This window comes from Lactuca serriola, chromosome 4, assembly GCF_051521515.1.
Source record: "Lactuca serriola cultivar US96UC23 chromosome 4, Lser_US96UC23_V15, whole genome shotgun sequence".
Lineage (NCBI taxonomy): Eukaryota > Viridiplantae > Streptophyta > Magnoliopsida > Asterales > Asteraceae > Lactuca > Lactuca serriola.
This window is the reverse complement of record NC_136411.1, coordinates 335,589,172-335,606,887: the sequence shown is the minus strand read 5'-3', so window position 1 is coordinate 335,606,887 and position 17,716 is coordinate 335,589,172. Positions and strand designations below refer to the sequence as shown.

The following is a 17,716-nucleotide window of genomic DNA, read 5'->3' as shown; positions in this document are numbered from 1 at the left end:
AGGGAACAAGCAGAGGGGGTCAAAAAGGAGAGTTGGAAATAGGAGAGGATCAGGGGCGAGATCGACATATTTGGCACCAATACTCAGGGATTATTGACCCGGTGTGGTCGGGTTTGGGTTCCGGTTTCTGGTGGGATCATGCAAATAGTTATGGAGGAGGCTCATAAGTCTAAATTTTCGATACACCCGAGAGCCACCAAGATGTATCAAGATTTGCGACTAAGTTATTGGTGGTCGTGTATGAAGAGGGAGATAGCTTGGTATTTTGATAGGTGCTTCACGTGTAGGATGGTCAAGGCCGAGCACCAGAGGCCGCATGGCAAGATGCAACCTTTGGAGGTTCCCATGTGGAAGTGGGAACAAATCACCATGGATTTCATCATCAAGCTACTGAATATTGCCAAGGGTTTTGATGCTATATGGGTCATCGTGGATCGATTGACGAAGAGTGCCCACTTTTTGGCCATCCGGGAGAACTCATTGGCCGAAAAGTTGGCCGATGTGTATGTTCGGGAGATTTTTGCTTGTCATGGGGTTCCGGTCTCCATTGTAACGGACCACGATATTCGGTTCACTTTCTGATTTTGGAAGTTCTACGAGGAACTGGGTACGAGGTTACATTTCAGCACTACTTACATCCACATATCGACGACCAGAGTGAGCGGAACATCCAGACACTTGAGGATATGTTGTGAGCTTGTGTCATAGATTTTGGTGGGAGTTGGGATTCCTATCTACCTCTTATGGAGTTTTCCTACAATAACAGCTATCACTCCAACATTGGTGCGTGCCTTTTGAGTTCTTGTATGGTCAGAGATGCCATACCCCAGTTTGTTAGGGAGAGGTTGCTCACATAGCCAAGGGAAGGACTGAAGTAGTCCTCTAGACCATGGAGCTTATCCATCAGATCAGACAGAGACCGTAGACAACTTTGAGTCAGTAGAAGGGTTATGCGAATCGGCACCGATCAGAGTTAGAGTTTCAGGTCAGCGAGCACACACAAGGGGTGCAAAGGCGATCCAATTTGGCATGGGTTCACTGAACCATTGTGCAAGTACGTGTCCTGTAGGTATGAATGCATCACCAGTTGACCAGAAAAGTTCAAGGACATCTTTGCAATTATTTTCCTTTTTAGTTAACATTTACTAAAAAAAATTAAGAGTTATTAATCACATATTTCATTTTTGATTTCTCAATTAATTTTGCTCTTTAATATTAACTGTTACGATTTGGTGTTCAATGCACCAGTTTCTTTCTGCATTACAAATACCGCACTTTTGTGACTGATTAAGACACACCTAATGAAACAATCTTTATTTTCTCTCTTGCGATTCTGCTTCTTCTTCCACATCTTGTTACAACCAAGTTATTTTATTGGCCAAGTGAGGATTTAGGTGATCGAGAAGAATCACTTACTACTATTGTATCCTGTGAAACAAACACCTATATAGGGCGAACTTTTAAAAATAATTGTGTTTCACATAGGCCTGAACCAATTTTCTTTCTGTTTTGTTATTTTGTGCAGTTTTGGGTGATACTTTCCTAACAAAAGATAGGGAATCCAAAATTCGACAATAGTCAAAGGTATTTTATGAGCGGGTTCTGAACGATTTTAGTTTCCAAGTGAGATGTTCAGATCGGACAAAGCACCAAATGGATTCAAAATAGAAAGATCTACAAAAGAAATGTAACGATCTCAACAACACGTATAATCTTAAGCTGAACATACTGGCTAGTGTGAGATCTAAGTTTGATGTTTTAAATGCGAAACAAAGCGGGTATCTGAGGCATAGTAAAATGAAAGCTTTTTCCTATGAAAAAGTTAGGGATATTCTGAAAAACCACGAGAAATGGTTGTGTGTAAAAAAATTTAGTGAGGACTCCCTCATCGTTTATCAAAATGAACAAAATCATCTTCCTCCAATGTCTGCACAACATCTTCAAATGCACAAATTCCACTCAGAGTCGACCAATAAGAGGAAGTGTTTCATGTTGTCGACTCATCACCTTGGAGACAACAAAGAGGAAAGAAACGACATCAACATCCTCACAACCGAAGGAAATAGTTGATCTCGTCAACAAAATCACCGACATCCACATTGTATGCAAATCGGAGGCAGTAGATTGAAAACAACAGTGAAATGAAAAATTGCATCATACACGAGAAACCAAAAAACGGAAAGTTCAACTATTGGAGCCAGAGATAGAGATTCAAGATAGTATTTTTTTTTTTTTTTCAATCTACATGATTATTTGACGAAGGTATTATGCAAACCATGATTAAAAGGAAATGCAAACTGCAGCAAAATATGCTTGACAGTTTTACAATTTATGAATTTTAATTATTCCAGCTTTTTTAAATGCCGTTTATATTTTTTTTCCATTTTTATACTAGTTTATTTTTAATCAAAAAATAATATGTTTTTGTTTTATTTATAATTTTTTGGTTTTAATTTAATAATAAAAGTTTAATTTTAAAAAATATGAAAAATGAGTGTTGAAAAGGATGAAAAATATGAACTTCATGTGTTGTAGGATGGGAGGGGAGGAAAAAAAGAGAAAAAAAAAGATTATATAACAGTGATGTCAAAATTAGATGATGAAAAACTTCTTGCGTTGTGGGATCGAAGGGGAGGGAAGAAAAACACTATATAAGAGTGATGTCAGAAATAGATCAAAAGAATTAAAAAACTTGAAAGAACTAAAAAAATGAATACTTCTCCCCTTAAAACCAACTTGAGTTGTTTTAGATGTTAATTGCTGAACTTCCATCTAGCAACTTGCAACTTGTTAGTTTATCTTAATGCAGAAATTATGGCCATTCAACAAAAAAAAAAAGGTTTTATTATCATATTCCGAAGAAAAAAAATATTTTTTTCAAATAACAGATTTTGCTTAAAATACTCATAAAAACTCTTGAAAGTTCGTTGTGGAAAATACTCTTACATAGCTAATTCACATTATTTTTGGGTTATATCAAATCTTAAAACACAAAAATGCCAATAAGAAAGGAGTACAATTAGAATTTTAATTCGAAGATAGGAAAACAAGTCACCCCACACTAGTGTAAATGATTTTGACAATCTTTTATTAAACAGTTAGCTCATAAATGTAACGCAGCATAAAGAAGGAGGTATACAATTTAGGGATTTGATCTTAAAATTTAAATAGATGGGGTCAATCGTAAAACTAGTATCCTTCATATTTTGATCCATCAATTATATAATTTGATCTAATTAAAGGTTGTAAGACCAATTTTCGTAAAAGTATTAATTAAAAAGTATATTTAATTATTTACCTAGTTGATTAAATGAAATAAAAGTTTAAGGGATGTATGAATTTCAAAACGTCATATAGCCACCTCAGGACAACAATCGGGTCATTGACCCCGTCGAACTCTGGGAGTTTCGTGTTGCTTAAGTCCTGGTATTGCACCGTTCCTCTCCCTTGAACTCCCAAAGCAGCAACGACGGTACTAGCATAGTGTTCGTCAAACAACTCGATCATGGCAATCTTGATAGACCCAAATGCATCCAGGATCGCCTCCCTAACCGCCATGGTCGCCTGGGTGGTGATCATCTCACGAATCTCATCATTAGTCAACCTTGGCCTCTCTGGGCTGTCAGCTCATGATCCCGAACCTCTAGTGATCACCATATTGAAATACAAACCATAATACATCAGAAACGCCACAATTCATACTATGACACCTTTACGAGATCACTAAACATTCGGGGTTCGTGATTTCCTTGATATGCATACGGTCCTGTGCTTTCAGTAGTACGGGCCCATATTGCCATCCACACCTACCAATATTTGTCTCAGAGGATCGTTACAGACCACCCGATCACAAAGGCCAATAACTAAGATACGCATACATCCTATACTCACCATCTCGAGAGTGGCTAATCATTCCTTAAGTTGGCCTAATACAAACCATACTCACTCGTGAAACTTCCACTAACTTGCAGTCGCTCGTGTATGCTAATCGTACATGACTCTGGATTCGATAGACTTGATTCAACCCTAAGCCCATAACCAACAAGGAACAAGAAATAAGGTTAAATCAAACATTCCCAGAGTATAAAATCTTAGTTATATACAACTATGATGCACACCCTAAGCAACCACAATACTAATGCCAATTTCACATATCATACCAAAAAAATCTCATAGGCTATCACACATCAAAAATCAAACAATTCTATCATGCAATTCCTGAACATCCTAGCCTACAAATTAGCATGCAGTTCTAACATATCATCAATACACAAACAAGTGTGAGTATCTTGGGGAATACTTTCCTTAGCACCGGCTGATTGTACACATTGCATCATCGTTGTTGGTCATTTTAGAGTTAATTTTGAAAAATATTTGCAAATCCTTAGTTTGAGTCTAGAATCACACAAGTGTTCATCAAATTCTATCAAACCATGGCTCTGATACCCACCTTTAACGTCCCAAAAATCATGAATATATATATTTTTATTTTTTAGAAACCATTTTTCATAAATCATACGTCATACAAAACATTGTCTCCAAACATTGTCATAAAAACCAGAGTATCCAAAAACATCTCTCGATATAAATTGAGGATGATGTGTACAATAACGCCTTCTTCGTCTTCCCCCGATCATCTGATGTACCTGAAACCATGAAATCAACAACTGTAAACCAAAGCTTAGTGAGTTTTCCCCCCAAAATACCCCACACATGAAAATACATATAATGCACGTAAACAAGGCCTACAGTAGAAGGTTGGATCGCCATCAAGCCATCAGCTAAAAGCTAGACTGCTCCCTAGCCTACAACATAAGCTGGACCGCTCCCTTGGGCCTGCAGTATTACTGGACTGCCTGGGTAATTTGGCCTTTAGCACAAAGCAGGGTTGCCTCAAACAAACCACAATATGTACACACATGCACACAAACAAATAACCAACTAGCATAGAAAATCATGCAGATCTACCAAATTAATAGACCCCTATAACATAGCAATATCCTTGATACAAGGATACATAACACAGTCTAGTCGGCCGACATTGGTGCCTTCAACCTACGAGTTCAGTAAGGAAAACTCACCTCAAAGTCCAAAAGATAGTTGAACTGATCATTCCTCCAAATACCGATTCTATAAGTCACCTATACAACAAACAGGGACCAAGCCTCAATCTACTACTTACATCACTCCATTTTTCGTAGAGACAAATTTTGTCAAAGTCAACGGTCAACGATCATTGCAAATACTCTAAGGTCACCACGTCTGTCGTCACGTCATGATCATAAATTGGTCATGTCGTGACCTAATAAAACAAAATAGTCGTGATTCTTCCACCGTCACGTTGAGACTCCCAAGTTTTCACGTCGCGACGACACTCTAGATAGAAATGAGCTATAAGCCCTTAATCCATTGAGCCTTGCAATTCAGACCTTCCAGAGGGCTTGTATATCCAAGAACGCCATAAAAATCATAGCTTTTTAGACATGCATGTCCAATACATGTCCCAAACACAAGGTAGGGAAAAACAAGAAAAGAGTGGGGTTAGGATCTCATGTAAGAGTCCCAAAACCTAACCATAATTCAGATCTAACACTTATCTCATCAAAGGGACACTAGATATCCATAAAGTTGGCAACTTTATGGACCCGCATCACTATATTAAGCGTAGACATGAAATATGGTGCATAAAAACCAAGATCTAAGCTTATAGACTCATAAAAGATTGAACTTAGAAACTCACAAGGCTCTAGAAGGTATGAAAATGGATGATGGTGAAGCTTAAATGTTGAGTTGATTCACAAATCTCTATATCTCATTCTTCTTGCATAGAAAACACCCAAATTAAGCTCAAAATCAACTATGGGGGATTACCGTTTCAAGGGGGAGTGTTAGCAAGTGATGGAGGCTGAAGGTGGACTAACCCTAACCCTCACTTCCTTTAAATATAGGAAAAATCACTAAAATTAGGGATTGTCTCGCAACGGGTCTCATGTCTTGATCAATAAGTGGTCACGTCGTGAATCCTAAAGATATATGTGTTTGTTCCAACGTGGTCACGTTGTGACATATAAGTGCCCACGTCTTGTATTCTCGAGTGTCTAAAGCCTTTAAGTGCTTAACTTAAATAAGCACTAAAGGGAACGACTCAAGAAGTCTTCTAAAAATCAAAGTAAAGAACCAAACTGCGAAGGTTTGGTGCTTCTTCATAGTCACGGTTTTAGAGAGAAGAAGAAGTGAAGAAAAAAGTTCAAAACTTGCACATTTGTCATTCATAAGACACTTTAATATAGTCCATGAAAGGTTGTTGGGTCAAAATATGGTTTATACCTTATTTTTCTGGGCAATTGTATTTTTCTGTAATATTTATGAATTTATGGTCTAGTTTACGGCTGAGTTTACGGCCGTAAACACCTTACGGTCATAAACTCATTTACGGCCCATTTGTTTCCGGCCCATGTTCCCTAGTATAAATAGAGGTGTTAGGGTGAGGAGTAGATTTTGATGATTGATGAACACGTAGAGAGTTTTCGGCCAGAGAGAAACAGGAGCTTTTATGTGTGTGTGAATCTCTTGTATCCGGATCATAATTCATATCAATACATACAAGATTCATATTAATTCTTCTTCTCCTTCTCTTCTACTTGATCTAACATCATCCGTTTGATTGGGATTCCGCACCATCAAACGGATCTGACTGATACACGGGCAAATTAGGGACTTACAATTGGTATCAGAGCTTGGTTGTATCAATCAAAAGGATTTATTGTTTCGTCTGGAATCTGAATAATTGGTGTTTCCGGTCCAAGCTTACAGCCGTAAACACCGAGTTCTTGGGCCGTAAACCCTATTTTGGGGCATTATTTGATCTTATTTTCGAAATATTTTTGTGTGTTTGGATAGATCTCGCAAAAATAAAGGGGGTTTGTTCTTCGTGTTTTTCATAAAAAAGGGTTTTCGATCGAGTTTTGGAGCTTCAAAGTCGAAAAATCGTTGTTTTTCATGTAATCGTTGAAGGGTTTTCGGCCGAAGCTTACTACCGGAAACAGTTCACAGCCAGAGTTTACGGCCGGAAATTGTTCACGGCCGGCGGCGGAGTTCGTGTTTGCGGCTAGGGTTTCCGAGCTTGCGGCTCAGAGTTTGCGGCTCGGTTGGAAGTATACGGCTCGGATTTCGGCTCGGCTTGGATCGCGACTTGAAGAATCGGCTCGGCTCGGCAGCTTAATTGGACTACAGGCACGCTTTAATAAAAAAGGGAGGTCGCGAAGTTGGGGGTAGCAGGGATCGAACCTGCGACCTCTAGGTCATTGACACAACGCGCTTAGCCAACTCGACCAACTGATCAATTATTTCAATCCTCCGATAATTTAAATTTAAACACTTCCAACCGCACCCTAATTTTGAAATTTGACACTTTTAACCCCAAAAATCAATTTCTTTCCTTTTTAAATATCTTTTTCAACCAAAAATTTTAATTTTTAATTTTTGACTTTTATTTTTGACTTTTTACTTAAAATTTTGACTTTGACTTTTAAAGTTTGACCTTTGACTTTAAACTTTGACTTTTAAATTTTCAAATTTAGCTTTTCTGTTTGACTTTTAGGTTTGATTTTTTTTAAGTTTGACTTTTGAGTGTGACTTTTTAAATTTGACTTTTAAGGTTGACTCTTGAGGTTTATAGTCAAAGGTCACAATTTTTTTTAGTTTGACTTTTAAGTTCTAGTTGTGCTTTTAATAGTTTTTTTTTATGTTTACGAGGAAATTGAAAACATGAAAGAGAGTCGTCAAGAGATTTTAAGACAAAATTTCAACATTTTCGATTATGTCCCTGGAGAAACGCTCGAAACTCAATTGCAGAGATTTACTACACTCACTACTGAGATGAATATAGCCGGGATCTTCTTGTCCAAATCAGAGATAAACAAAAAGCTGCTAAATTCACTTCCGAAATCGTGGGATATGAACGTAGCTGTCATCAAGAAGACAAAAGATCTCAATCATCTTTGTATTGCTGAAGTAATTGAAGAGCTTGACGCTTTAAAGAGTTCTGAAAACATTCCGGTCACTGAAGTTACATGTACTCCAGCTTGTGAAGCCACGATTAAATTTCTTCGGGAACAAACTGATTTATTAAAAAGAGAAGTTGAGGACCTGAGATATGAAGGATATCAACTCAGGAAAGGATAGAAACCCCTGAAGGCTAAGTTGGAAGCAAAAACCAAGGACTTTAGGAAACTTCAGGAAGAGTACAACAACAAGTGTGAAAATTATGATTATGTTAAGAGACAACTTGCTGCTGTAACTAAAGAACTTGACAATTTGAAAATTAAGTGTGGAAAAACAAATGTTAGTTTTAAAAATTATACTGCGTCAAGTCAGAAAGCCGTGTCCTTGTTTGAAAACCAATTAAAATTCAAAGATAATCAAAACAAGGGTTTAGGGTATGATAGTGTTCCTCCACCTTTCAATCATAACTACACATCCATCCCTATGACATAGGAAGAAATTGTCAGGGAGGCACATCTTAAATATGGAAAACCAGCTGGATTTGTGTCAGGAGGTATTCAGGTTGAAAATAATAATGTGTCTACTTCATGTGCAGGTAAAGTAGCAGAAGATGAGAACAAGGAAAGCACTACTGAACAAACCAACATCTCCTTGAACTTTGAATCTGTTGCTTCGAACTCAACTGCTTCTGATAAACCTGCCGTTGAGAAATACAGGCCACCAATTCCAACGAAACAGAGTTCTTGTGGCAAGTGTGCATGTGGGAACAACAAGAGACAAGGCAAGGATACGCCACCAGGGGCAGGAATAAATAACTTCACAGTGAAGAAAAAGGCTTGTTTTCACTGTGGAACACCTGGACACATTGCCCGAAACTGTCCAGATCGCGCTTACGTTCCCTACAACGCACAAGGATGGAAAAACGTGCCAAGAAGGAGATACTTCAAAAGATACCTCTCGAGATCACGGTCAGACAATGACGACTGCAATGCCAAGAAGGCCAAGAATTCAACTCCCAAGGCCAAGAATCAAATTCCAAAGGCCAAGAATCCGAATCCCAAGGGCAAGAAGGGAATGTCGGCCAAGAAGTCCAATCCAAGAGATGCTCTCGTGAAGCCAAAATCAAAGTCATCTCAACGACCGACATCAAGTTCAAAAGCAAGTACTGAGCCACCCATCGGATCGAAAAAGAAATGGGTTAAACCCAACTACAAATGGGTTCCAAAGGCTCACTCTCCCAAATCTCCTAATGCTTCTAACGTTTCTACATCTTCTGTTTGTGATAAACAGGATATGTCATGGGAGAGAGTACCCTGTATTGATGACAAAGGTCGACCCAGTTTCAAAATGGACTGGGTTCCAAAGACCAATTAATCCCGCTCTGTGTCGGAGCAGCTATGGAGGCATATCATCAGACTTCGGTTTGTTGGTAGTGGCTGTTCCAGGCACATGATAGGAGACAGCTCTCAACTGTACAACACTCAGAACATTATTTGAGAGTATATGTCCTTGGCGGGAAAGGAAGAAAGAAAGAGATCACAAACGGGGTTAGTGCTTAATGACATGAAGAATTTCGGATCTGTTCCGAGATTACGCGTTCTATTCTCAGACCTTCTGGATGCAAATTCAATCGGTGACTTACGGTTTGCGTTTTCTCCTATATACTCCTGAGTTTTTCTTAACCTGATTCGCTTTAAAGACTAATTTTTGTTTTAGGATAGTTTAAATTTGCGCATTTACTTTCGTTTCTCTCCTATGCACAAATTTAGGGGGAGAAATAAAAACAAAACAAAAATTATAAAATTAAAAAAAAAATATAAATATAAATAATAAAAATATATGTTGGTTATGAAATGTGCTTGAGGGAGATGCTTTGGGAAGTGATATTATCAAGTGATAACAGGCAATCTGAGTCTGCATAACGTACCCAAAGTTGAAGCGTCTATGCTCTGGTTTGATGCGTCGGTAGGCACGAAAAATTTTAAATGGACTTGACGAGGGAGAGTTGAACTTAGGAAATTTATAGACTTGACAAATCTTGACCTAGTTAGATACATTCAGCCTGACAATACGATGCTCGGATAGGTTGTGCAGGGAGATATATATGGGAATCTACTCGTCACATTAATTGAACCCGTACTTGGAACCGTCGTTTAACTTTTCCTCGATGTGCGGATTCTGTCCTTAATTCCAGTTGGATGGGGCGACTGGTAAATTCCGATAAATTAGGTCTGTAGAATATCATTTTCTTTCTTTCCGTCTGTTAGTCATATGTTGTCTCCTTTGCGTGACTTCCACTCCGACCTGGTACACAACATATGCAACTCTATTTCTCTGCAGGCTATATATATGTGAAATACTTCTTATCTGTTAGCCATATGTTGTCTCCTTTGCATGACTTCTAATCGGACCTGGTACACAGCATATGCAACCTTCTTCTTCTCAACCCCTCTGAAGTAGTTAGCAATAGAATTCTGAATCTTTTCTCTCTCTGAATGGTTGTCTGCTCACCCGGTGTAAGGACTACTCTGGAAGTTCTTAATGGCTGGGGCATATTAGGAAGCGGGAAACACGTTCCAGTACACTTAAAATTGAACTCATACAGATTGTCTGTAGATCTCGTTGCTCAATTTAGGTGGACAACAATATCCCTGGTCATCGTCAGATGAATGGACCTTAAGATATAGTATCTAAGAAATTAGGATCAAATATAAATTTTAGGTTTTAAAGTTCACCTGGTCTTGCAACAAATAGTATACCCTAAATCTGTCACAATTTTTCGTGTTTAAGTGGACAACAATACCAACAATCGACCAGACAAAGATGTGAATAAGAAAGGTACCGACAAGTGGATAAAGACTGTCTAAAAACTTTGATCCCAAATCACTCTTAAAATTAGATATCATTTTTATTTTTGTTAAATTGGTCATAGTTTCTTCTAATTTAAATATTAGGGGAGAATTAAAAATTAAAAATAAAAAAAAAATCAGAAAAATTCAAAAATCAAAGAAAAATCAGAAAAATTAAAAATCCAAAAATAGTGTTATTTTTGTTTAATTTTTTGTTCAGAAAAATCAAAAATCCAAAAATATTTTTGTATCTGTTTTAATTTGTGTGCTAAGTTTTCTTTTAGTTTTGTTTTGTCGAGCCAAAGCCTCGTCCGTGAGCATCGAAGAATTCGCATTCGAAGGAGCAAGAAATGAAGATTATTCTTTCCACATTCAATCCTTCAACCCCAGAAGCAAGGTGAAGCTGCAATTGAAGATTATGTGACGGATTGCATTGAAGCCTCCTTAATCAGTCTGCTGCTATTGTTGTACCTGCTGAAGTGATCCAGAAGATTTGTTCTCTCTGATGTTCTCTCTGAAGATTCTCAAGCTGAAAGCGCCATCTTTCAAGAATCAGTACGTCAAGCCTCCTCACCCAATGTGCGATCAATGCCAAATTCTGAAGAAATGCCCAACTGCTCAAGATGAAGTCAATTATTGAAGATTCATATGTTCATCCTGATGTTGTCAAGAATTCGAAGGTTAAAGCTGAATCCAAGCTCCCATTGAAGATTGACAAGAAGAGCTAGCTACCTTTTAGGGGGAGCTTGTTGGGTCTTTAAGAAAAGAAAGCTATAAACCAAGGGGGAGATTGTTGGGTCAAAATATGGTTTATACTTTACTTTTCTGGGCAATTGTATTTTTCTGTAATATTTATGAATTTATGGTCTAGTTTACGGCCGTAAACACCTTAGGGCCGTAAACTCATTTACGGCCCATTTGTTTCCGGCCCATGTTCCCTAGTATAAATAGAGGTGCTAGGGTGAGGAGTAGATTTTGATGATTGATGAACACGTAGAGACTTTTCGGCTAGAGAGAAACAGGAGCTTTTATGTGTGTGTGAATCTCTTGTATCCGAATCATAATTCATATCAATACATACAAGATTCATATTAATTCTTCTTCTCCTTCTCTTCTACTTGATTTGACATCATCCGTTTGATTGGGTTTCCGCACCATCAAACGGATCTGACTGATACACGGGCAAATTAGGGACTTACAGAGGTAAGGCCTAACCATTAAAATAATCTAAAGTAATGGTAGCCTTTAGAAGCATAAGAGACAAAAGGTGGAAGGTTGAAAAAGCAACCTCCCACACCATCATTATCTTTTTGCCACGCCTCTTTAAAAAGAAAGATTCTTTATTTTATATAAACTCCAAGTTTATAAAATATAAACGTTCTCTTTAGGTAAAAGACAAAAGAATCCAACTAGTCCAAAATGTTGTGCATGACTTATTTTATCATACCATATGAAATAATAACTAGTAATACTCACTACTAGAAAAACAGCCTTTTACGACGCGCAATCAATGACACGCGCTAATAGAGGACACACATTTGTGCGTGCCCTAAAAATTGATGTCAGATTTCCAAAATATGAAGCATAGAGGACACGCATTTTTGCGTGCCCTAAAATTAGTGTCTAATAAAAAAACATGGAGGGCACCTTAAATAAAATGTATGTCGTCTAACTATATCGCTTTATAAATTTTAATGAAACACACCTTTGTTTCCACCGGCTGAAAACCCTAACTTATCCCTGCCGAAAACCCCTTTTCTTTCTTTCTTCTCTCTTGATTCTCAAACCTCCACCGCTTCACTTCCCACAAGTTCGCATCTTTGTCGCTTGTTCATACAGAATTCAAGAGTTTCTATGGTTTCGATTATTGGGTGAGGTACAGGGAGGTGTAATTGTTTTGGACTCTTTTCTAATTGACTTGACATTGAACCCTAAAAACTCAATTCACACTTCGAACTTCTCTGATCCTCTCGTTTTCCACTCCCCAATCTCTGATTCCACTCCAATCCAGCTCTACGAAGGCTTTTATTGGTGGTCATCAATTTGCACCATCGCCTCCTTGTTCGTTCCTAAAATAAAGACCTTAGAACAGTATCCACTCCCCAATATCTGATTCCACTCCAATCGGTTTGTTTCTTAAAATTCAAATCATTCATCAAGGTGTACTTGGCCTTGATATGGATATCCTTTTTTCTGAAGACAATGGATCGGTTGTGCTTCAGCAAGGAGTAGGCCGCCTCATAAATTCAATAAGTACTGTTCTTGGTCCTGTATGTGTTGAATTCTCGATTGCTTTTTTTAATCTGGTTTCCTATCACGTGTAACTTCCAATTTGCATCTATAATCAAATAAAGCTTCAATTACGTATATTATTCGTTAATTATTAATCAGATGCGATCCAAATGATTGCTAATAGTCATAGCATGTGCATATTATTTATAGGGCCAGGAGGGGCTTTGCCCCCCCATATTTGGGTTAGAAATAGCTGATATATCTTCAAAATTTTTAACTATAGGCTGTTAGTGTAGATATTCGGCTATGACCCCTCCCGATTTCAGTCCGATTTTCAAACCTAGAGACAAGAAGTCAAAATCGATTGTATCTTATATTGTTACCTAGTTCCTCCCCCATCGTTGATAGTCGCTAGCTCCTTACCTTGCTCAGTCGTTGCCCGTTGGTCTCGACATTCACCACCGCAACAGCTGTCACCAGAAATCAGGTATGTTCTTCTCCTGTTCTCCCGTTCTCTCAATCTCTTGGATTCAACTCTTCTTGAAATCGGAATATTATAATTAGAAATTAGAATTTACAAATCTGAAATCTCAATTCTCATATCCTGAGTTAGTTTTTGTTTTTGACTTAGCTGTCTAGTACTCTAGTTTATGATTTGTTTAGCTCTTCAAGCTATTGATTAAGGCACCACAGTAACAGAAAAAAAAATAAACTGAATTGGTTCTATTAGAGCAATACAAGAGGCAACAACGGATCCTATAACTCAATTTTTTGGTGGAAATCTAGGTCGAAACTCAGTTTTTTGGTGGAAATCTAGGTCGAAACTCAGTTTTTTGGTGGAAATCTAGGTCGTCTTCAACTCACAGGTTTATCTTGGTGGAAATCTAGGTCAACACTCAGTTTTTTGGTTAATTATATACAATTTGTTCATTGATTATATCATTGCAATGAATATAGAAAGAGCTGCTATAATATGCATCTCTCACCTTCTTAAAGCATTTCTAAGAAAAAAAGTGAACTTATATAATGACTATTTGTCAACATGGAATGTCTAGGGCTTCAAATTACTTCTTTAGAAATTCATAAAGCTCCTGCCATTTTTGTTTAACAGCTTCTCTAACACTCTTGGGCAAAAAGACTACCATTCTATCACTTGAACTTATTGTTGCTTCTGGCGTTCCATGTTGCAGGTGTGTTATTTCTTTATTCAAAATTGAATTTCACATTCTAAACTTCCTTTAGAAAATCTCAAAGTAATTATGTAAAACATATGGTGGTAAATTGTTCAGATTTGGGACATTCTACTGAAAATTTCTTATGTTTCATGCTTGCAGGTTAGTGCACAACCCTGTTGAATTTGTAGTGACCTTTCTAAGGGCTTATCGCATAGGATTCAGCCATGGAACACGAGTAATGGGCTTATCCTCAGAGAAAACAAACTGTTAACCTGTATTCTTAATAGATCTTCTTCTTATCATGCAGTCATATGGAACATGAGTAATGGGTATTTAAGACCTAGAATATTCTGTTTAGAGCATGTAAGCAAAGTTGAAGAGTTGTTGGACTTCATAGGTGGAGCTGATCAGGTTTTTTTCATCACACTTTTCTTTAATCTTTTTCCTAAAGTGATTTTGTAATACTTTTGTTTTTAGTGGATTTTGATTCTGATATTAAAAGTTTGATTGAATAATAAATAGTTTATTGAGGAAGCAGAATGGAGTTTACACGATGCAATCATGATAGTAAAGCGGGCCATCAAGAATTCCATGGTGGTCACTGGTGGTGGTGCAATCGACGTAATTTTTTTAATCATAAATTTGAATTCAGTGGTGTTGTTTTTTAAGAATTATGATGATGTGATAATTTGAATTGCAGATGGAGATAAGCCATTACATGTGGCAGAATGCGAGGAATATAGCTGGAAAGTCACAGCTTTTTTTCAGTTGAGGTAGGTTTTTGTCAGTTGCATAAATTGTTTTTCATTAGTATTATATAATATTATACACTAAATAATAACATACTAATTGTATGTTATTATTTATAGGTTATCCCATGACAACTTTGTGATAATGTTGGATTTGATGCAACTGATGTACTTAACAAGCTAAGGCAGAAACGTGCACTTGCTGTTGGTTGGTCTTTGTCTATTGCATTACATTTTATTTCTTTATTTATTTATTTATATATTTTGTAAATAAATGTAATGTGTAATAAGATAGTACATGTAAGGGTTCCCTTCATGGAGTAGATACTAACCCAAAGGTAACTATAATAACTACAATCTATTGTTTCATTTCAATTCATAATTTCACATGCCTGATTGTTGTAGACACTAGAAGAGAGTGCAGAAACACTTAGGCAGGTTCAAGAAGGAGCCTTGAAGGCGAGTTCATCAATGATTCTTACTGAGTTGAAATCTTTTTGAACATGTACATTGATCTATTTGTGTTTCAGTTCCTTTTTATTTCTCCATAGAGATTACTAAATGCAGAATTTACATCCATATTTTCTACAAATTCACTAATCTCACTTGTTGTGATTGATGAAGCCCACTGTACTTCTGAATGGTGAGTTGTTGTAGTTGCTTATTTCATTTCATCACTATTTAGCTTCTAATGCATATCACATTAATGTAAGTACACAGGTCACATAATTTCCGCCCTTCATATATGAGGCTTAGAGCATCTGTACGTCGTTATAGTATTGGAGTAAACTGTATTCTTGCAATGACAACAACTGCAACTACCAGAACTATGCATGATATGATGCACTCCCTTGAGATTACTCCTATAAATCTTGTTCAAACAGAACAAACCAGGGAAAACTTGCAGTTGTCTGTATCATTGAGTGAAAATAGGCAAGTGAAAAATGCTTTTACTTATGAGTTTAATGAAAGAAATTAGAGTTGAAATTATGGCTTCAAAGTTGAGTGCTTCTGAGTCTGTGACTTCAATTAGAGCTGAAATTAGGGGTAGATTCGTCAAATTTTGTACTAGGAGGCTTACAGCCCCTGATGTACTTGGTGAGTATAATAAATCATTATATATTTTCTTATGGTATTAAAATCTGTATGAAATGAAATGTGAATTTGTTACTATTATTGTTTGTTTTTACCATAAATGATGGTGTTTGGTTATGTTTGAAGTATTATATAGGGTATGGTATGGTGGCCTAGTTAAAGGAGGAATCATAAACCTACGATTGGAATAATATGTTGCCTCAAATCATTAGTTTTGCAACTATTATGTATGTATGTAACATATGTGTTGTATGTATTTTGTAGGTTAAATAATGAAGAAAACAATCAGAGAAGATGGTTAGCTATGAGTCAAGGCTCTCAACAAAAATCCAAAAGTTTGGAGCTCAACTCAGATGAGGGTCTTTTGTGGCTGGTGTTATGATTTCCACAATTGATTTTGCACAACATACTTTAGATCAGGTAATCTATCCATTTAATGCAACCTAGATGGTTAGCTATGATTTTTGTTGGGATGCTTATACATATACAGTTCCTGTGGACACACATACACATATTTGTTGCAGGTGGAGCTTAGCCCTAGCTAGTACTGTGTTTATCATTATATATCTAGAGAGTCTTTTGCAATAAGCCTCATCTTTTTTGTGATGTGCAGGTTGGAGTATACCAGGGTGCATACAAGGTTAGAATTTCTAAAGCATTCCACTTGATCTATCAAGTTTGTGTGTGTTTTGGTCTTATAATATTGGATTTGTTTATGCTTATATAGATTACAAAAAGATTGTTACACAAGTATGGGACTGACAGGGTTGTTGACAACCCTATCACAAAGGTTAAATAGTTAGTACTTCCCTCATATATTTAGGTCCTTACAAGATGCATCTGATGATGTGAAGGTATATTAAGATCATAATATCAAAAATTTATTTTCTAATATTTTTTAAGAGATGTCAACAACATGCAGGAGAAATCATACTATGCATTGGTTCCATTGTTAATGAAAGCTATTGGATGGCAAGGAGGAAGTATACTAGCCCTTGAGACACTAAAGTGTGTGTGGTTGCACAAGGCCTTAGGTCAGTAATCATGCTGTGTATCTAAAATCCAATCGTTGCCATCGACCCAAGTCGATCTTGATCTAGATCAAGGTCACCGAGGGTTTTTAGTTTTATAGGAATGTATAACGCATGTTAGCAATGTATTATTTTTATTTAACATTTGAATGATTATTTGTATGACATATTATACATTGTGCAATTTATTTTATTTTTTGTGTATGAAATTTTATTTTATATTATGAGACAATAAATGTGATGTAATTTGAAAATTAGTAAATTTACAAAAAAAAATATATTTATGTTTTAAAACATTTATACTTTATGACACGCAAAAATGTATGTCGTATTTGTTTATGACATGGGCTTTAATGATACGCAATGCAAGTTGTAAATGTGCATCATTTTACGACACACGAAAGCGTGTCATCTTCTTTATGACAGGTCCTTCCTTGACATGCATTGCGCGTTGTATACGCGCTTCGTAAACGAGCATTGTAAATAGACGACGCGCAAAAGCGTGTCATCTCTCGTTATGACAGGGCCTTCCTTAACACACATTTGCGCGTCGTCTAAGCATTTTACAAGATGCATTGCGC

General features: G+C 36.9%; 1 protein-coding gene across 2 annotated transcripts; it reads left to right on the top strand.

Moving 5' to 3' along the window:
• The first annotated feature begins 14,441 nt into the window (after positions 1-14,441).
• Positions 14,442-17,211, top strand: LOC145100721 (T-complex protein 1 subunit eta-like). Of its 2 annotated transcripts, XR_013705215.1 has the most exons (5): positions 14,442-14,671; positions 14,783-14,881; positions 14,961-15,033; positions 15,130-16,524; positions 16,718-17,211. XR_013705215.1 is itself a non-coding variant. In XM_079037882.1 (4 exons), exons 1-3 carry the CDS (start codon positions 14,579-14,581, stop codon positions 15,030-15,032), a joined length of 264 nt encoding a protein of 87 aa, XP_078894008.1. In that variant the 5' UTR covers positions 14,442-14,578; the 3' UTR covers position 15,033; positions 15,130-16,738. The 2 variants fall into 2 exon arrangements, 1 of the variants encoding a protein (XP_078894008.1); XM_079037882.1 differs by having other exon boundaries at positions 15,130-16,738.
• Positions 17,212-17,716: the final 505 nt, after the last annotated feature.